Raw genomic sequence first — 13,148 nt, 5'->3', positions numbered from 1 at the left:
AATCTGATTTACAGTGACAGTGGTCCCAGGGCGGGGGTTAGAATTTCAACAGACATTGGCGATCCAAATAATAATAGCTCAGTCTTGGACTCGTTTAAATAAAAAAAAATTTTTGTAGCTATCCATTTTTTTAAATCACATAGACGATCTAATAAGGGTTGCAACGAGTCTGGATTTCCAAATTTAAAGGGCAAATAAAACTGTGTGTCATCAGCATAACAGTGATAAGAAACTCCGTATTTTGTTATTAAGTGGCTTAAAGGCAACATATATAACGAAAACAGGACGCAGCTAAGTACAGAACCTTGTGGAACACCTTACAGAAGAGGAGCTGAAACAGTTGATGATTTATAAAAGAAACAGAAAAGGTTCTAGAATCCATAAAGGTGAGAACCGTTTCAGTACTGTACCTGTAATGCCAACCCAATGTTGAACGTGGTCTAACAGGACACAGTGATCTATGGTGTCAAAAGCGGCACTAAGATCTAACAGTATCAGCACCGCACAATCCCTCGAATCCACAGACATCAGCAGCTCGTTTGTAACTTTAACCAGTGCAGATTCGGTTCTGTGTTTTTTGCACGAACACCTAATTGGAATAAATCCAGGATAATATTTTCAATAAGAAATGACTGAAGTTGGTGATAAACTACTTTTTCAAGGAGCTTTTTTAAAAAGCGGTTGGACGATTGCATGTTTAAAAACAGTGGGTACTTGACCAGACATGAGCGAACTGTTAATTATCTCTAGAATAGGAGTACCAATACAATTAAAAGCAGGATAAAAAGATAAAATGATTTACAAAACATCTTAACCCTAAAAACAGATCCTACGCTAAAATGTGTTAGGATTAGAGAGGAGGACTTTTTAAGGGCTTTAGAGTTTCTATATCAGAGGACAAAACGGTGGAAAGGGTTAGGGTTAGGTAGTCATGATTATACAATTTCATTATATACAAACATTATTATTTCACTGTCTGTTCTATTATCATATATTCTAATTTCACAAAGAGCGCATTTTAAGACCTGTGCAGATTTTTTTATTAACCAATCACAGTCCTTGAAATGCTGCATCATCCCCAGCAACGGGGTCGACCACACCCCCTCGTTTAGGTAAAGGGTTTTGTACTTCCCATACTCAGAGTTGCTCTTAAAAGTTTCCTAAATCACTTTTAGTCTAGGACTCCCAGCTAGAACTTTTTAAGCTAAGATAGGAGATCTCTGGGAGGATTCTAAGAAGCTTTGTGAATACGGGCGTGGGCTAGAGTTGAACTCCTCTGTTCTAGAGGAACCACTGAGAAGCCCACAGGTGGTTTTGTGTGCCTTCAAATGTACAAGGTGTGTTTGAGTCAAAGCAGGACTTTTAATTGTACAGAAAACCAGAACACAGTCCTGAGAGTAAAAAATCCCTTTATTTCTCTATATAATCCCCTGATACACTAATGCACTTATCACAGTGTTTCTCTGGACACCATCAAGGTAGAACGTTTTCTCAGTACGCCGAAGCCATGATCAGACTGTTTGAAACACCGGCCTCCCAGGAACTCCTTGTCAGGACTGTACGGAGAACGTGACGATAACTCCCAGCCGAGGTCCTGTAATCTGTGAGTGGTGCTGGTGAATGAGTGTGTGTACAGTTCACACACACAGATGCATCTCTTTATTTCCAAACGTACAGCCTGCTTTAAAATGTTTGCACAAGTCCCAGTTTGGCTTGAACACTCCTCCTGTGTAGACCCAGTATTATAAATCTTTTTGTAGTTTATTATTCCTTTAAACCTTAGAAGATTTATTTCATCAGTGTTATTTTAATGTTTACAGTAATGTGTGGTCTCTTTATTATACCACATTCTGTTCCTGAACTTTCCGTAATAAGATGCATTCAGCTATTTATTCATATATTTATTAGGATTTAAACCCATAACACTGAAGCAGAAATGTAAACAAGCTGACTATAAAAATATAAAGGTCTAATAAATGAGATAATGAGCTGTTTAGTTCCATTCTCTATGAGTTGAAGCGCCCTCTGCCGGCTCTGTAGTGTATTACAGTGTATAACAGTATTCTATAAGCCTTATACAGTGCTGTAATACAGTATAAGGTATATAGTATAAGGTATATAGTATAAGGTATACAGTATAAGGTGTATAATATAAGGTGTATAGTATAAGGTGTATATAAATGATCTTGATGGTAAGAAGTGGTGATGAGAAACTGACTCCTCATGCACTGCTTAACTCATTAAGAGGACAATGTTATATAAATGTCTGTGTATAAAACAGGAATCTACTGTATAATTTATTTATACAAGATATATACAAGAAGATATATATACTGTATAAGATATTTCACAGTAAGCATTCAGATATTACCATTTTTATAATCTTTCTATTATTATTATCTTTCATTAATAAAGTGGCGAGCAGTGTTGGTGGATGTTACTTTTTACATTACAAAATTACTGTCATTAAAAAGTAATCAGTTACATTACAGCGTTACTTCCTGATAAAAGTAACTAGTTCAGTACTTTTCCATCATGGCAGGAAATGAAAACTTCTTTGTGATTCCTCATAAGCTGTTAACTACTAATACCTCCATCTCACCCACTAATACCCCTATCTCACCCACTAATACCCCTATCTCACCTACTAATACCCCCATCTCACCTACTAATACCCCATCTCACCCACTAATACCCCCATCTCACCTACTAATACCCGATCTCACCTACTAATACCCCCATCTCACCTACTAATACCCCATCTCACCCACTAATACCCCCATCTCACCTACTAATACCCCTATCTCACCTACTGATACCCCTCTGTCACCTACTGATACCCCTATCTCACCTACTAATACCCCTATCTCACCTACTAATACCCCTATCTCACCCACTAATACCCGATCTCACCTACTAATACCCCCATCTCACCTACTAATACCCCATCTCACCCACTAATACCCCCATCTCACCTACTAATACCCCTATCTCACCTACTGATACCCCTCTGTCACCTACTGATACCCCTATCTCACCTACTAATACCCCTATCTCACCTACTGATACCCCTCTGTCACCTACTGATACCCCTATCTCACCTACTAATACCTCTCTCTCACCTACTAATACCCCTATCTCACCTACTAATACCCCTATCTCACCTAGTAATACCCCTCTCTCACCTACTAATACCCCTCTCTCACCTACTAATACCCCTCTCTCACAAATACTACCCACCCGGGGTATGGTTAGTGATCACACTACATGTGTACCGTGTCCAGCTGAACCATTGCCAGAATCCACCTGTGTATTATATCCCCGTACAGAACGGAGTGATCAGGGGTGTAGTGGTTAAATAAGAGGTGGGTGAACTATAAATTCTGTGATCACATTTTGAACTATACTATGATGTGCATTTAGATCAATTGAGTAGTGGGTAAACTCTAATTCTGAAATTTCAGAGGTGGGTAAACCGTGTTTACTTGCGTTTAGCCTCCACTACAGCCCTGGGAGTGATTACACTGGTCAAACTCTTACACTGCTACACTGGTCTGGGGGCCACTCAGCGGGCAGGTTAACCGCCTCCATCCCACCATGCTACCGCTCCCTAGTCAGAGGGCCTTCTGTAAGGCTGTTAACACGCCCCCCTCCCCTCCCCTCAGAAGCCAGGGGCCCCATGGTAGGCGCCCTTGTAATCAGATGGTTCTCTAAAGGTACACTACACCCTCCTCCCTAGGGCCTCCTAGTAGGGTCCACATTATCAGAGGGCCCTCTAAAAGCCCCCATCCTCCCTAGGACCCCCTGGTAGCCAGAAGCCAGGATGCCAGGATTATATGACGCGTTACACCCAAGACGGGTGATGAGTCTGATGATTTATCCCATCAAAACTCTACACTTGATTTAGCTCTTTAGGTTACAGTGTGTAACTGAGATATTAATCTGACGTATTTTTTATCCACAGTTAAATTAATAACTGGCTTGGTTCAGAAACCTTAAACTAAATGTTTAAGTTTGTGTTGTTCTTCCTCAGGGTCCGTGTGTGTGTGTGTGTGTGTGTGTGTGTGTGTGCTGGGTTCATAAAACTCCTCTCTCATAGTACCCCCCCCCCCTCTCTCTCTCTGAATAAAAACCTTCTTCTTGGTGTCAGGATGTACAGTAGACACCAATCAGCCATAACATTAACACATTAACAGGTTTTTGTGCCAATGTCCTGGTGCCAGACACCACAGTGTCACCCCCCCCCCACACACCTTATTGATGAAAAATGATTTTGAAAATCTTGATATAATAAATAATACACTGGGATGATGATTGTTTTCTGTTAATGATGATGATGATGGTTGCTATAAATGTTTTGATTTGATTATTTTATTTTGCTCTGCATTTAACACTCAAACACTCTGTGTCTAATCTACTTCAGGTCTATAATCCGCTTATTTTATTTTATATTAACTTTCATTTGCCTCTATGTATGAAATGCCCTTTCTGTTTAAGTATAAGGCGTTTATCCACCAGGGGGCGCTCAAACACAGCAGTTCCACAGAAATGAGCCTGTTCTAGTCTGAATGTGATTAATACAGCTGTGTCTAATAGAACATCAGTAAAATATTCCTTAAAATCATTCATTTTGCCTAATAGGGAACTGCCATGTAACACACATTATACCAAAACCTGTTGGTTATTTAGGGTTTTATTATATTTTTATATTTCTTTCCACAATATAGTGACCTGTTAAGAGATCATTTAGAAAGTACTAGTTTGTACATACTGTATATTATTCATTAGTCCACTTAACATGCTCATACTTTGACTAGGGCTTTTAAACAGCCTCATAAAAATACTTGAATAAATTACTAGTTGAATTACTTAAAATGGGTGTTTTGGGTGAATTGTTTTGATGTCCTCAATTAGTAACTAATAATTGTGAATATTTGGTGAAATATCTGGTAAGAGAACACACACAACATACAACATGCAAGGAAAGAGTACAGTATTTTATAGAGATAATAAATCAAGAATTATTGAAATCAAGATATAATTTGACAATAAGTTAGAATGTTGAGGTAATAAGTTAGAGCATATTGTAAATATAACATAAGATATAAGATTTTTTTTAATAATAAGTAAGAATTGCTCAAATAGAAATAAACAATACATTAAAAAAAAAAAGTCTGAATTTTGCTGTAATATTCAAAAAATATTCTGAGATAATAAGTCTAGTTTAAAGACTTTGACAAACTGCTGTCAGAAAATATCTTTATCATCCTGGTGAGAGACACAACTCAGTCTGAGGAAGATCCCAGAACCCGGGCTGAGCCGGTCCGGACTGTAATAATAATAATAATAATAGATAGATAGATAGATAGATAGATAGATAGATAGATAGATAGATATTGATCCCAAATCATACATAATACATAATCATGTAGTAATTACAAATTGTCAATCATGTAAATAATAACAATAATAATATTGTATATATTATATATTAGTATAACAATGATGATGATGATTATTATTATGATTATTATGATTATTATTAAAGCAGACACCTGGCACGATATCACCGTTAGAGGAGTACAGGTCTATCAGTAAGTAGGACAGATGCTGTCCCAGGTGATAGAGATGTTAAACAGCTGGAGCAGCAGGTCAGACTCTCACCAGGGCCACATCCTCTCTCTAAATGGTGTCGCTCGAGTGTGTGTGTGTGTGTGTGTGTGTGTGAGAGAGAGAGAGAGATGTGGGACGCCGCCGTCTGTCGAACAGGTTCTCGGGAGCGCGCATCTCTCTCTCTCTCTCTCTCTCTATAGCGCGCGCGACCGCAGCGGACCGAACGCGCGCTCCCGAGACCCTGCGCGCTCATGTGGGAGGAGAAAGCGCTCGAGCTCGCAGCTGCTCCGAACCTGTTGCCGTTTTTTCATGAATTTATTGTAATATTAGTGATGAGTGATAATGTCCGGTGGCCCCCGGGACTGGAGCGGGTGTGTGTGAGGTACCGAAACTCCATCTTATTTCTTTTAGAAAATCTTTCAGTCGGATTTAAATTCGTCGAATCGAGATGTTTCGGGCGACTTGAAGCACTGAATTCTGTAGTGTGTGTGTGTGTGTGTGTGTAAGAAGAGCATCCGCCCTCCTGTGTAACTGTGTACCGGTGTGTGTGTGTGTGTGTGTGTCTCCCAGAATAAGGGCAGAGGAGCGGGAATAAAGAGGATCAGAGGAGCGCGCGCGTGCAGCCGCCCGGAGCTTTGATCTCTCAGAAACAAACTAACCTCTGGAAACAGCAACGCGCGCACACACACACACACACACACACACACACACACACACACACACACAGAGGAGTTCAACATGAGAAGAAAACCCACCATGAGTCTGATTATTGTACACTTTAGCACACACACACACACACACACACACACTGAGTGATGAAGGACGGGTGTAACACACTGCAGGAGCTGAAGCTGATCTCTCCTCAGGACTCTCATCCTCATGGCGTGATGCTTTATATCACACTGCAGAGCGAAACATGGGCTAAAATGTTCAGATAAAAACAATCCAGTGCTCAAGAAACAGTGTTTGTTTGTTTGTTTTTTAAATGAGGAAATTTGGTCTAAAAATCAAGAACAAGATCCAGAAGTTCTTACGTTCTTCATGTGAACGTCTCGTCTCCTTTCCTGAGCTGAACTCTCTGTAAACAAATGGATTTGTGTGTAAATCCGATCCCCAGAGTTCAGACTAGTCCTGATCCTGAACTCGTTCCATCTCATCCCTGATGGAGCTTCGCTGCTGATCAACATGTCAAACACGCTGGTGATTTCTTAGTGGGTTTCCTCCTGCGAACACGTTTCCCACGCCGCCGGGTCTGCGTGGCCGATGAGCACCCGGGGCCCGCATGCTTCCAGCTAAAGATGGTGACGATCGGCTCGAGCCCTCCCAAAACTCCATGATGGCGAACCCCAAGAAGATGGACCTGGTCATCCCGAACTTCCCCGAGGTGCCATGTGACAGCAACGGCCAGCGCATGTGGTGGGCCTTCCTCGCCTCGTCCATGGTCACGTTCTTCGGCGGCCTCTTCATCATCCTGCTGTGGCGGACGGTTCGGTACCTGTGGACCGTGTGCTGCCACTGCAACACCAAAAAGAAGGTAAAGCACCTCTGGGGGAACGTTTCATCACCCAGGTTTGTGTGGAAGTTCCTCCTTTGCTTCTTGCCTCTAACTGTCTATAAAATAGTTGGTCATCCAACAAGGAGATATTTTCACACTTCTCATGTAACATTTAGACGTTGGGTTTGAGCATGAGAGGGCGTTTTTTCTGTGGTCCAGGTGTTTACTTCATCTGTTCTGGATGATGTGACCTTTCTCTTAATCTCATTATTTTTGGGGTAAAGTTGATAGATTACATGCAGATTGGCTTCACTGTAGACTTGTGGGAAATGACCCAGAAGCCATTGCAGTACAATACCACTCTAGTATTAGTTCCTGTGTATGTGCAGATGTGCGGATAATAATTTAACAGTTATTCAAATTAAGTTCAGACACGCCCATCTGTACACAGCACAGGATATGGCATCATAATTTTGACTTTAATACCAGGCTAGGTACGTCTAACACTGTCTGATCAGTAGGCGGGTCTGACTCTGTACAGTGATTAACCATAACCGTGTGTGTACGTTTTCAAGAAGAATGGATTGTTGTTGTTAAATCTGAAGCCTTTCTTCCGGCTGGTGAGACACAGGCACAGGGAGACACACAGGCACGGGGAGAGACACACAGGCACGGGGAGAGACACACAGGCACGGGGAGAGACACACAGGCACGGGGAGAGAGACACAGACACAGGCACGGGGAGAGACACGCAGGCACGGGGAGAGACACGCAGGCACGGGGAGAGACACGCAGGCACGGGGAGAGACGCAGGCACGGGGAGAGAGACGCAGGCACGGGGAGAGAGACGCAGGCACGGGGAGAGAGACGCAGGCACGGGGAGAGAGACGCAGGCACGGGGAGAGAGACGCAGGCACGGGGAGAGAGACGCAGGCACGGGGAGAGACACGCAGGCACGGGGAGAGACACGCAGGCACGGGGAGAGACACGCAGGCACGGGGGGAGACACGCAGGCACGGGGGGAGACACGCAGGCACGGGGAGAGACACGCAGGCACGGGGGGAGACACACAGGCACGGGGAGAGACATAGGAAGGGGAGACACACAGGCACGGGGAGAGACACACACTGCTGTTAAAGATCAGGGCCCGTATTCACGAAGCTTCCTAGAATCCTCTCAGAGAGCTCCTATCTTAGCTTGAAAAGTCATAGCTGAGAGTCCTAGACTAAAAGGGATTCAGGAAACTCCAGAACTGTGATTGGTTGATAAAAATAACCCCTGACCTCTGCAAAGGTCTTAAAATGCGCTCTTTGTGAAAATAAAACACATGATAATAAAACAGTGAAATCATAATGTTTGTATAAAACGAGGTTGTATAATCATGACTACAGGCTACTTTATGCACAGTTTCTGTTTTTGGCTAAATATCTTAAAGATAATTAAGTTCTTACTGATTTTATTACTCGTGATCCATTTTAGATTGATGGGAGCTAAATGTCTCAGCTTTCACCAGTTTACATGATTACAGGACGGTGTGTTTAAGTTGCACTTTTGGACGGTATGAAGCCAACAATGTAAAGAGAGACGGAAGGAAGTAAAAGGACAAGAAAACCAGACTGGACAGAAGAGCAGTGTTTACTTTGAGCTTTACGTTCAGTGTTTGGAGAATATTTCTTCTTTCCGCCATTTTGTCCTCTGCTATAGAAACTCTAAAGCCCTTTAAAAGTCCTCCTCTCTACTCTGAACAATTTTTACCTTAGGAGCTGTTTTTAGGACTAAGATATTTTGTAAATCATTTTTATCTTTACTAAGATTTAATCCTAAATTTAAGGGGAAATTCTAAGAAAATGTCATAACTGTAAGAGTTTTCTTAGAATTTTATCACTAGAAGTAACTTTTAGTGTTAAGAAGCTTTGTGATTACGGCCCTGGTGTGCTGAGAGTTCTGGTGAAACTGTGCAGTTTGCCGAGTGAAAAGCCGGTGCAGTTTATCTCCAGTGTAGATGTTCAACTATTTTTATAAATGTTGCAGTAAATAGGAGTAAAGCTTCATAAACACAGTCCAGCTTTACAGAATGAGTTTTGTTATGCAAAGACAAGTCTCCTGTACAGACTGTATATATTACTGTATATCTTTATTTATGTACATGAAGAGTTCATAGTTAAACACACTGCCTCAGATGCTCAACTACAAATACCTCAAACTAGACTAGCTAACTCATGAACACACACATGAACACACACATGCACACACTCATATCTCTACCTATCTATCTATACTGTGTGTATATATATATATATATATATATAATCAATTCACTTACAGCATTTCACCCCTTTTTTAAACTAGACATGATTTGTGTGTGTGTGTGTGTGTGTGTTTGTGTGTGTAGTAACATTAGTAACACTAGTAATAGATTATGTGTGAGAATCAGAATCTCTACAGTCTTCACCCCCACATGTCGTCCCGATGGGGTTCATATCCCACGGGTTGCTCTTATTGCTCAGGTTATAGCACAGAGGAAACCCTGTGATATTTACAGTCTCACACACATACAGTCTGTAAATAAGAGAAAGTACAGAAATACTCTGCCAAATGTTTCATTAAACACCTCTATAGAAAAACTAATCCAGTCTGAACAGGGTTTAGGCTTCATCTGCAGTCTAAACTCAAAAATACACACACACACACACACACACACACACACACACACACACACACACACACACACACAGTAATGTTAGTTTCTGGGGTTTTTTCTGAAAAAACATCTGCATGATGTTTATCTACTGATCTTCCTCTGTGTTAAAAACTTTAACTTTTTTTATCTTGTGTTAAACTCTCGTAATTTAACTAGAAGTTTGTGTTGAATCTCATTAGGATCAAAATTCGGCCTGTAATTGTCTCAAATTAAATGTAGAAACTGAATGAATAATTTACTTGTGTTTGTCCAGGTCTGTTTAAAAGTATTAAACTTTTTAAAAACCTATTACAGGTGAAGAACTGGATGAGAGCTAAAATTAAAAGTCTTAAAATTCGATTTGCAAATAAAAATCAAATGTAAATGTAACAACTTAAGTATAACTTTAAGGTTTTTAAGGCTATTTTTAGTCTGAGTTAAATCAGTTTGGAGATGCAGTGGAAATCTAATGAAAATTAAAGTAAGATATTAATCATTAAAAGACACATTGGCTAATTATAAGAGAAAAAAACAGACAAACAGACATTTAAAAACATTTCCTCATTTATTTTCAAAATCAAGTAAACTGTGTCTGAACTCTTCCCTCCGTCTGATTTATGGATAATTTCTACTCAGGAGATAAAGCTGATGAATATGCACGTTCAGGAGGCGGGGTTTAGATCAGCACTGAAGCAGGTGTTCAGATAAGATTGACAGTCTGCTGTTTGATCTGAGGAAAGTGAGATTATGAATTAGCTCATGCATTCGCGGGCGATGCGGTAAGCGGCGGCCGTGTCATTTCCTGTCCAGACGGACGCTACACGCAGTTTTTTACCCTGATGGGAGACGAACCTAATGTTTAGTTTGGTCTGAACGAACACATCTGATGTTTTTCAGGTCAGATCCGAGTCACGCCGTGTGTGGTCTTAGATCAGATACATGTACGATATGTGGTCATGTGACTCGAGTAAGCATGGGAAGATGGGAACTCATGTGACGTTGTGCCTCTGCACATCTGTAGCGTGTGACGTCATCAGTTAGCGCCGGCAGCGCGGGTGTTCCATATCAGCGCTAGCAACAGCTGCTAAAACAGTTCCTTGACTTCCTGTTCAGTGTTTAAACAGAAAAGACGAAGTGATAACCGATACCTGATATCACTCCTGCATTTATTCAAATATATTTATAACCACATCAACAGGGTCATGAAAAATTACGCTCACGGCCATCTGTTTCTGCAACATTTATGGGTTTTTATTTTGAAAATGTTTGCAATTCATTATGTGGTTTTATTTATTTATTTTTTACATATTTTTAATTTTTTTTTACAAAATTGTTGTTGTGGTAATGTTACTCCTAAAGAGAAACAGATTCACGAGGGTGTAATTAATATCGTTTCAAAGCTGACCAGTCATATAATTCTAGCTAATATATTTATAGAAACTATTTTAATTCTGTGTTTTTGATTTCATATTGAAATGTTTACAGCAGTGCCTTTACATACGCATTTAATCTGTTCCAGAGGTGAATTGTTGTATTGTGAAACACATTGTCTCATCGGAAATAATGTAAATGCAGATAATTCGTTCCAGTCACCCAAAAATATTACTAAGATTACCAATTTCCAAGATTATAATCACATTTGGTAAATAAAAACAATTAAACATTTAAAAAATATGTGTAAATAAGGTAAAATATGAAATAAATAGACATTAAATCTCACTTAATCTTAATTTATGATTCCTCTTGGCAACAGCTGCTTTAAATACCAAACTGAAAGCGACTCCCTTTTCTTCTTGCTACCGTCCTTGATAACATTCTTGGTTTCCATGGTGTTACGTCTTATTAAATAAAATTCAAAATACGGAGAAACAAATACATTTCCTCCACTTGCCTTTTGACTGGATTTAAACGAGTTTTAGCTCAATCGCTCGTGTGCCGAAAAAATTAATTGTATTGTTTCGGCGGGGCGTTTCTATCCCGAGGGACCGCTGCAACTTTTATTAATAATTATTAATTAAATGATGATGATTCAAAAACGTTTGAATCAGGAATACTGTTTATACGCTACTTTAACTTATTTTTTTGTATTTTAATTTTTTTTCTTTTATGACTTTATTTCTCTGTTTCCCCGACATTATAAACTCTGTTCTGTTTCTGGGGTAGAGAAAGGGAAAATAATCAGATAAAGGCAGGTTGACGCAGGTGTCACTGCAACCCGAGACTGATGAGGACAAAATCAGTGTGAGGAATTTCTTCCAGGACACGAAAACATCTAGAACGCCACAGCGGCTACAGATCCGCCCGCAGCCACGCAGAAGCACAAACCTAAACACACTCACGGACAGAACATAATTACCTAATTACTCTTTTTTTTATTGTTAGAGCATGTTCATCATATAATCACACACACACACACACACACACACACACACACACACACACACACACACACACACACACACACAGTGTTTACTGAGAGTTGAGCCCTGTGTTAGGCTCTCAGAAAACTCTGTGTGTGTGTGTGTGTGTGTGCGCGCTTTGCCAACCCCGGGCTTGTAGTGACTTGTCAGATTCTTGGGAATTATTTCACATCCTTATCTCAGCAGATGGTTTTAGCTTCACATTCAGTTTGTTATTCTGGACCGAGTGATTTTTCCTAAACACTTACTTTATTTACTAAATCTTAATAAACAAAGGTTTACTTCATTTACATCTCTCTTTCTGTGTGTGTGTGTGTGTGCGTGTGTGCGTGTGTAGCATCTCCACATCCTTAAGACAAGTAACATCTTGTAACGTTGTCACTCTCTGGTTATTTGGAATCGGTCTCTTATGAACATCTCTTATTGCACGTTCCCCTTCCAGTAGCTTTAATGCCTTTCTTAAACTCAAGCCCTGATATCAGGAAGTGAGGGAAATGTTTTTGCATGTTTTGTCCTTGTTAATTCCCTTATATTTCTAAAGAACCTGTACATTAGAACGTGTTAAAGCATATTAAAGCATTTATTTTCCTTACGCCGTATAATTCATGACACAGAGGTGAAGAATCATATCTATTCAGAGCCTCGACTTTCACATTCTTCTAAACATGTCTTACTGTTATATTCACACAGTTATGCTGTTATTATCTGTAAGCAATTTTACACTTGAGGTCATCACAGCCGTGCTGATATTCAGTACAACAGCATACAAACACCATTTCTTATCAACAGATTATGGTTCATTTTTTTATTTCATTAGTTATTCCCAAATTAATCCCAAATAGCCTTAAATATAAAGGTAGTGCGCTACGTAGACTTAGAAGTGATTAGTGCAGAGACGACGTGTTGTTTAAGACGCCATAACGTCATCAGATGTGTGTTC

At 40.2% G+C, this 13,148-nt stretch overlaps 1 protein-coding gene across 7 annotated transcripts in view; it reads left to right on the top strand.

Annotated features, from left to right (window-relative positions):
• Positions 1-5,883: 5,883 nt before the first annotated feature.
• LOC128541628 (calcium-activated potassium channel subunit alpha-1-like) overlaps positions 5,884-13,148 on the top strand; it is a 96,121-nt gene continuing 88,856 nt past the window's right edge. For 6 of the 7 annotated variants that reach the window (XM_053512137.1, XM_053512135.1, XM_053512134.1 and 3 more), the window contains exons 1-2: positions 5,884-5,995; positions 6,184-7,147. In XM_053512137.1, coding sequence (XP_053368112.1) covers positions 6,896-7,147 — 252 coding nt within the window. In that variant the 5' untranslated portion in view covers positions 5,884-5,995; positions 6,184-6,895. Of the gene's footprint in view, positions 7,148-13,148 lie in introns of all 7 variants that reach the window. The other variant, XM_053512136.1, reaches the window with a different exon arrangement.

This window comes from Clarias gariepinus, chromosome 14 (genome assembly GCF_024256425.1).
Source record: "Clarias gariepinus isolate MV-2021 ecotype Netherlands chromosome 14, CGAR_prim_01v2, whole genome shotgun sequence".
Lineage (NCBI taxonomy): Eukaryota > Metazoa > Chordata > Actinopteri > Siluriformes > Clariidae > Clarias > Clarias gariepinus.
The sequence above is the reverse complement of the archived record's forward strand: the minus strand, read 5'-3'. Positions and strand labels throughout refer to the sequence as shown.